Source organism: Nannobrachium achirus, assembly GCF_963921795.1.
Source record: "Nannobrachium achirus genome assembly, chromosome: 14".
Taxonomy (NCBI): Eukaryota; Metazoa; Chordata; class Actinopteri; order Myctophiformes; family Myctophidae; genus Nannobrachium; species Nannobrachium achirus.
The window spans coordinates 41,157,711-41,166,629 of NC_137821.1; the positions used below are offsets into that span (position 1 = coordinate 41,157,711).

General features: G+C 42.0%; 1 protein-coding gene across 1 annotated transcript; it reads left to right on the forward strand.

The window, feature by feature from the left end:
• Positions 1-255: 255 nt before the first annotated feature.
• Positions 256-8,652, forward strand: six7 (SIX homeobox 7; the record flags this gene model as incomplete). Its single annotated transcript, XM_080741865.1, has 3 exons — positions 256-669; positions 5,918-6,081; positions 8,454-8,652. The coding sequence occupies 3 exons, from the start codon at positions 256-258 to the stop codon at positions 8,650-8,652; spliced, it is 777 nt and encodes a 258-aa protein (XP_080597991.1).
• Between the last annotated feature and the right edge of the window lie 267 nt (positions 8,653-8,919).

Genomic DNA, 8,919 nt, shown 5'->3' on the forward strand with positions numbered 1-8,919 from the left:
GGCATGCCGATTACATGTGATTATTGCTTAAGTGTGTAGAAGAACCCATCTCGGTTTCATAAAGTCCAGAAGGCGCGCCGTATTGTGCGCGGCTGCCGTGCGCACAGAGAGCTTTACGCGCGGTTGGGTAGTGGACCCAATGCGATGCGTCTTAAAACCAAAAGCAAAATATAATTTCCTTAACTAGACAACCTCTCTTTGAACCGAGCAACAACGCGGGACTGTAGGCAAACTGACAGCCGACAACACACAAACATGTTCCCAGTGCTGCCGATGTTCACGCCGGAGCAGGTGGCCCGCGTGTGCGAGAACCTGGAGGAGACGGGCGACATGGAGCGCCTGGGCCGCTTCCTGTGGTCGCTGCCCGCCGCCGTGCCGGGCGGCTCCGCCGGGGAGGCACTCAACCGGCAGGAGTCCGTGATGCGCGCCCGCGCCCTGGTCGCCTTCCACGGCGGCAACTTCGAGGGCCTCTACCAGATCCTCCAGACGCACCGCTTTACGCGCGAGTCGCACGCCAAGCTCCAAGACCTGTGGCTGGACGCGCACTACCGCGAGGCGGAGAGGCTCCGGGGGAGACCCCTGGGGCCCGTGGAGAAGTACCGCATCCGCAAGAAGTTCCCCCTGCCCCGCACCATCTGGGACGGGGAGCAGAAGACGCACTGCTTCAAGGTGAGTCCAGTTATGCCGTCCGTCCGCCCGGCGCCCCCACCCTTTTCTTTTCAAGTTCAAAATATGCAGTGGTGGGAAAAGTAGGCTACTCACATGTTTTACGTGAGTAAAAGTATCGATACTGCAATGTGGAAATAGCCTATACTCTAGCTGTTTAATACAAGTCCAGAATTCAGAATTTACTTGAGTGAAAGTGCAAAAGTAATGGTATCAAAATGTACATAAAGTACCAAAAGTAAAAGCACTCATTATGCAGAATGAATGCACATTTAAAGTTTTCAAATGTATAAAAATCTTTTTAAAATAGCAGATCTACAAGCTCACAAGTCGTTGACCGACTATTTTCAAATGGCCGTAATGTATGATTTGCCTGAATTGGAAATACACAAGTAAAGTACAAATACCTCAACATTGTACTTAAGTACATTACTTAAGTAAATATACCGCTGCCCTCTTCTTTTCAAGTTCAAATTATGGTTGTTATCGAGGAATAAGCAACAGTAGCCTAGTAGTACAGTGAGGGATGATTATCAAATGTTTTAATTTCTAGGACCCCCAATAATAACCCCATAACAAATGGTTACAGTGCTGTAAGGGTCTATTTGGAACCCTTTCAAGGAACCGTGAATGTTGCTGGATGGATCCCTCTTTGAGAACCTAGACTGGTATGATGTAGTTGGCTAGCCTATATATTTCTTAAATCTTCATGCAGTGTCCAAGTTCCAACTGCTCAAAACCTCAGCCATTTCTCATTAAATCGATACAAGTTTCACATGGAAAGGAAAAGTTCAGATTTCAGGGTTCATATGTCTAACATTAGCCTAAAACCAGGACGACTCTGTGGCGTTGGTGTATCAAATATATATATCCAATTTTCAATACTTTATACTCCACTATTGTACTTTTTCTTTGAAAAGTTTATTTGCTCATAACAGACTATTTCTACAATAGGGTATCAATGCGAAATGTGAGTATACAAACTTCCTCCATCTCTGGTATCAAGCAGCCTATCCATTCTCTGAGCTCTTAAGATGATAATGCCACGATGAACCCCGGGTTATCCATCTTGCAGTCAGCCTGCTGAGCTTCAGGTTAAAGCACATTAGACCTGCTGGTGTCCTGTTGCAAGGTCAGAGATCTGCTGCATGTCAGGAGAGGAGATTTTGTAAAGTGATCATGGACCTGTCTGGGAGAAGGTCAGATCAATTACTTATGGGGCAACGTGCCAAAAGCATGTATAAGACTATGTGCAGGAAGCATAGGCCACATGGCACAATAGTCATAATAGATTTCCTAGTTTATTTTGAAGTCTGTGCGCCATTCATATGGCAACATCTAAAATGCAACAAGCATATCGTCGCTGTCGGGCAGAAACCTCTTATCTCCACATTCTAACTTTTTGTTACCTTTTGTTAAATGAACGCCGTACTTGATCATACTTCAGCGTCACACACAAGCATACAAAATAGCAGATCCTTTCTGGATAAAGTCACATGTTTAAGCAATAACAATCATCCTTCCATAAATGTATAGACTCAGGGGATTCCCTGCTAGGGGCTTGACTATATTACTACACTATGTATAGGGGAGGGGAGTTTCATCCTGGCATTTGCCAAGGCACCAACGCAGAACTGCCAATCAAAGCGAAGACTGGCCAATCACAGCATGTCCTCGCCAGACATGCTTGCAGAGACTCTTGGCTAATGAAGTCAAAGATGTTGGTTGCCATGCAAGTGTTATCGGTGTCCAAACTACATGCTAGATTAAAAATGAAAAATATTGTGGTATTGCTACTTTCAGTAAAAAAAAAAAAAAAGTATTTATTCCACCACTGTCAGTATCGTATATCGTCGTTGTCGGGTCCAAAACCTTTCTTTTTTGTTATAATTTTTCAAACAATTTAAAATAGTGAAAATAGCCGATCTACAAGCACACAGTTGTGCTTGTAGATCTGCTATTTTCACTACTTTTGTGCGACACTTTTGTATGATGAAGTAGGGCTTTAATTTACCAAAAAACATACACATTTGAAACTTGGAGATACGAGGTTTCTGCCTGACAGTGACGATATGAGCTTTATTTGAGGCAATGTAGCCAGTTAAGAGCTCTGAAAGATGTTACTGCAGGTGGTCTGCAGGCAGGCCAGCCATCTGTTGCATAGCGCTAAGAAGCCTTCATCCCAGGGGCAACAGATCTCAGGTGGACCGTGGAGGTGGTCAGTGGATCACATGATGCACGACTGCTGACTGAATGATCTAGTAATATACAGCAGTTAGTTCTCTAACTTTTTCCCGCTGAGGACCACCCAAATTGATATATATATTTGGCCGCAGACCCCCATCGGAAAAGGTTTTGTGCCAGCAGGGACCCCCAGAAGAGAGGATTTATGTAGAATAGAAAATAAATCATTCAATGTTTTTCAAATATTTTCATAAAAAGCCAACGTATAAAGTGGTTGGAATGATACATTCTACAATGCTACAGTTAGCCACTTTTGCACAGAGCAAAAGTAGTCAAAGCATTGGCATCAAAATATACTGAATGTACCAAAATTTAAATTGTGCAGAATGTCCCATTTCAAAACATTTCAAATGTACGAAAGTCCTTATGAAAATACCAGATCTACAAGCTCACAATGCGCTGCATTGCAACGCATTGTGAGCTTGTAGTATGTATATAGGGCAGCAGTCGGTAATGTATGTTTTGTAATAATAATCAATCTACAAAGTAACTAACTAAAGTTTTCAAATAATTGTAGTGGAGTAAAATTATCATATTTGCCTCAGAGATGTAGTGGAGTCGAATAAAAGTACTGAAGATTTGAAATACTCAGTAAAGTAAAAAAGAATACCTCAAAATTGTACTTAGTTACTTTACACCACTGCTCTGAGGGCAAACTGTTGGCAAAGTTTTAGGTTCGAAGTTTAAGTCTGTAAAATGTGGCAAGTTTTTGGGGTGAGCGGCAAGGCAAATAGTAGTTAGTTTTCAGTTCATTGCGATTTTTTTAATCATATAATAAAATAATCTCTGTGTGGCTGTGTACAAAGTAAAATCCAGTCAGTTAATTTAAGTCCTGTTTCATTTACTTTCCAAAAATAGCCCTATATACAATACGTTTGAGTTATTTGAGCTTTTAATTGAGGTTTTTATATTTGAATATTTGTGAACACTTCATGCCCAAAATAGGGATGCCAGTTGGAAGCAATAGAAACAAGCTCTCCTTTTTTGGGGGCGTTATCCTTTTAGCACAACTTTTGACTGTACTACATGTGCTGTTAACTAACGTGTTAGTAAAGTATTCAATCGATCAATCAAATGTTGAAATTGGCTAAAAACCATAGAATGCAAAAAAAAAAGCTGATTAACACATCATCTCCCTCATGTGGCAGAATGCAGCATTGTCAATGACAAGCAGATCCCCTCCAGTGTTGCCATGTCCACAAAGTAACTTCAGGCTTGTTTTTCTGTGAAGCCGCTTGGTTTCCTTGGGCTAAAGTGTAGTTGCTTATGTTGGCCTGTTTCCTAATATTGTTTAAATCAGTGGTTCTGAAGCAGTTTCATGTCACCGACCCCCAAATGAATATGCATTTGTTCGTGGCACCTTTTCTGAAAATATTTTGTGCCAATATAGGCCTACGATTTGTGTAAAATGTTCCATAAATATTCCACTTTATTGTTCCAAGATTTAGTTTGGAAAACAACCGATGTATATAGGTTTAAAGTGCTCTTGTTCTAGGTCGCTTTTTTCGCAGAAACAAGCAACCCTTCTCCTTAAGGTTTAAGGAGAAGGGATTCCCTTCCCTCTTTAAACGTCAGTAGGGACGGCCTCGCCAGCAGCAACCATTTAAGCCCCTTAGCATCATCCAATTTACTGGATATACAATGTTACGTACACCGCTCCTCCTGTAGATTACAATCAACACACTATTTATAAATCCACTTTAATGAGATTACGCCCAGCATGGCGAGAGATCATCGGCGAGATTATTCTGAGCAGTGTTTGTTTGATAAGATGGTTTTCATAATAGCGAGTCAACACAGACGCATGGCGGCTTGAGATCTGCTTCCAGACACACTGGGTGCGTTTATATGCACATTCATAATGGCATTCAGAATGAACTTATTCCGAATAGAGCTTCATACCCAAACGTTTACATGGGACCTGAATACAAGTATCCCTCATTCCACTGTCGTTTACATGACCAAAGGATTCATTCGGAATAGAACTTTGGGCATGCGCAAAGTAGGCCTACTTCAGGTCGGAGAAGGGGGGGGGGGGGCAGTTCAGACAGCAGTTCATTCCGAATGGAGCGTTTATATGACAAATGTATCCCGATTGAAACGGCATAAACCACCTCTTCAGACCAGAATGAAAATTCATTCGGGTCAGACCGGAATGGCCATTCCTAAACGTTTATATGAGCATTTCTATTCTGAATGAGCAGTCATTCCGAATATAAGTGGAATACATCTGTGCATATAAACGCACCCACTGACTTCTGAGGTTCTGTTTGTCATTGAACTACGGTATCACTGTCATCATTACTGTCGGGCAGAAACCTTGTATCTTCATATCTTCAACCTTTTATGTGTCCCTCCCCCCCAAACATAAAAGTAATGCCTGTCTGTGGGTTTTATAAATATTCACTGTACTTGATAAGCATTTAAACACTTAAACCCTATGATACAGTATTTTATTGTAAGTCAAATAGTGAAAATAGCAGCTCTACAAGCTCATGTGGACTTGCTACGTGTCACAACACAACATATGACAGTCTGTCAATCCGATGCCACAATATTTAATTGGCAGTAATATTTATAGTAATACTTTAGTTGATGTTGCTCTACTGTTTTATACTCTTACTGTACTGTCTGTCAGCAACTTGTAGCAGCACTTTAACAATTATATTTTTTTATATTGCTAGATCAGTGGTTCTCAAACTTTTACATTTCATGGATAAGGAGGGTACAAATGTGCCTGCCACTTGTTCCACTTGTGAACTCTCAGAGGGTCCATTTGGAACGCCCTCAAGGAAACCTGAGTGTTTCTGGACCCCACTTTGAGATAGATCACTTTTACAATTATACACCATTATCGGATCAGTACTTGGTATCGACCGATACGCAAATTATGGGTATTGAAATCGGTATCTGGAAGAAAAAAAGGGTATCAAAACAAATTTGACCACTGAGTGTAACTTAAGCCCTGGAATCTAAACCTCCACCGTTCTCTGTGTTTGTCGTATAGGAGAGGACTCGCAGCCTGCTGAGGGAGTGGTACCTGCAAGACCCCTATCCCAACCCGTCCAGAAAGAGGCACCTGGCCCAGGCCACAGGCCTCACACCCACACAGGTCGGCAACTGGTTCAAGAACCGGCGACAAAGAGACCGGGCTGCATCGGCAAAGAACAGGTATGTTCTCTCAAAATGTGATGACTACAGCACATTATAGGGCAGTGGTTCTCCAACTTTCAAGTCAAGGACGCCGAAATGTATATGTATTTGGCCCTGCATGCATTAGGGTGGCCTTCTTTCAAACGCTCGCCGAACCAAGCCAACCAGTGTTGCCGTGGTCTTGGGTCGCGCGCCCCCGACGACCCATATCTTTTTTTGAGCCAGGGTCTCGCACCCCCCCAAGTTCACACCTCGACAACTGTTTTAACAAAGAAACGAGCCTATTTGCATATCAATAGACCTGTATAGTAGGTGTTGAGCAACGTTCGCGACCCCCCAAACATTGAATCACCACTGCACCACTGAAGCCAACAGTGACAATTGAGTACCTGAGACGAATAATGCCTCATTCACACTACAGATATATAGTTGAACGTTTAGCTTGGTAATTCAATGTAATCTCAATGGAAACCAGCTTTAAAGATACAGGAGACGCTCCAAGCAAAGCTTTGAAAGCTTTAAAGCTGGTTTCCATTGAGATTACATTGAATTACCAAGCTAAACGTTCAACTATATATCTGTAGTGGGAATGAGGCATAAGTCCGTATTTAAAAATATTGGATATACAGTAGATCTTTTTTTAATCTGTTAAATTCTTAATGTACTCCCCCCTCATTTTGTTGAATTACATTTTTTTACTTAATATATATATTAGGAATTATAAGACATAATACTTATGGAAAGTGGAAAAACAGTATATCTCCAACAGTTTGTGGAACAACAGTATAAGTCCGTACAAGCAATATTCAGCAGACAAAGGGAGCAGATAACAAAATGAGGGGGGGAGTGCATTAACAATTTAACAGATTAAAAATGACTAGTTTGTGGTTTACAGTCTGGTAAATCAAAAAAATATCTATATTAACACATATGGTGCCAACCCCGAGTTTCCCGAGTTTGTATTGGTAGGCCTACTACCGCTGTGCCAACCCAGAGTTTCCCCGAGTTTGGGCCGTTTTTGAAAAAAAAAAAAATTTTTTTTTCAAATTTTCCTTTTTCAAATTTTTTTTTTGGACCTCCAGAAATGTATTAGGCATGATCGCGATCGCGAAATTGCATGTTTAACCCCCATACCAACTCATTCTTTCAAACATGGCAGCCATGTTTGTTTACATCTGAAGAAAACATAATGGCTGATAAATCATGAATGCCTGAACGGATTTCCAAGCGGATTTTTTTGTTTGAAAGCTGTGAACAGCATCTACACACGTGGTGCATCATCTAGGCATGGGCGTGCACTTTTTACACAATTGCACAATTACATGGAAGTCTATGGTAACCATGGCAACGCGAGACATTGAAGAGAAAAAATCATTGCAACATAAGTGTTAAAAAAAATCAAATATGGACTTAAGACTGTTATTCGTCTCAGGTTCTCAACTGACAAAGACTCACAACTTTCAGATGTCACCACCACACTCATACAGTATCTGTCCTGTTTTATTGATCAATGATTGAAAAGAAAAGAGGCCGCACAGCTCTTCAGCCACGATGCAAAATATTTATTTAAAACAACCAACGTTTCGACTGTTGTCAGTCTTCCTCAGGGTTTAACAGAATGCAAGAAACAACATCACTTTTAAAGGGACTGGGAACAAAAGGTGGAGTCATCTCAAGGAGGTGTCCTCAATCTCCCCATCAAACATGGGTGGGGTGGATAATTACTTGTCACTGGCAATTGAGTAAACTGCTCTAGTGTGTCCAAGTGACTTGTACACTTTTTTAAATATTAAAAAACAACGACAACAAATAAATGGAACAACATTTTAGGGCACCCTGATAAATATATAAATATACACACAAGATAGCACAGAGGAAAACACCACAGCAGTAAAAAACACACCAGGATCAGGAAAAACTAGGAGGGGGTAATTACTTGCAGTCGAAACGTTGGTTGTTTTAAATAAATATTTAGCATTTCTTTTCAATCATTATCTGCGTGGTCAACACCTCACCAACTTAGGTGTGTGCTCCTCCTTTTGTGTGTGCTCTCCTGTTTTATTGATCAAACATAATCATGATGGGTGTGTCTTGCTCGTCACTCGTGAGTTGACAGATTAAAATCCTAAACACACACACAGTAAAATAACATCTCTATATAATATGTCTTTCTGTCTGTCTGTCTGTCTGTCTGTCTATCCATCTATCAGCGTGCCGCGTTGCGAGCTTGTACATCCGCTATTTTTGACCATTTCTTTGAAAAATCCTGAAGGTGTGAGAACTACTGGCTTTAGAAGGCATTTTGTATAGAATCGGCCTAAGGCGTTAATGGGTTATGTGATTAATGTTTATTAAACATGACTCTTCTCTCTTTCCCTTCACCCTGGCAGACAGGACCCTTCCCTCCTGGTCTCCCAGAGCTCCCCCGACAGCTCCCAGAACCGCCACCACCTCCTGCCCGCCTACCCTCACCACCACCCGGGCAGCCCCGAGGCCAGCGACTGCAGCACAGGCACCGAGCCACACCGGACAGAAGGGGCCTCCACCCCCGAAATCTCCGTCAGCAGCGACAGCGAGTTCGAGCCTTGAAGAGGAGAGTGCGGAGGTTTCTTTTGAATTTCACCGGGACCCTAATGGCCGCCTGTCATCACAGCATCACGGCCACGTAAATAAAAGGATGGACTGACATCCGAGAACGTTACTGACTTTCTAAAGCTGTTCTAGATGGGAGGAAGTGGGACACGATGTGGTTGTTGTTGTCTATGACGTGGAGGGAACAAGAACGAACAATGAAGGGAACAAGAAAAACGGACAAACGACATGCACTTAAACAAACGCCATTGTCACCAGACTGTG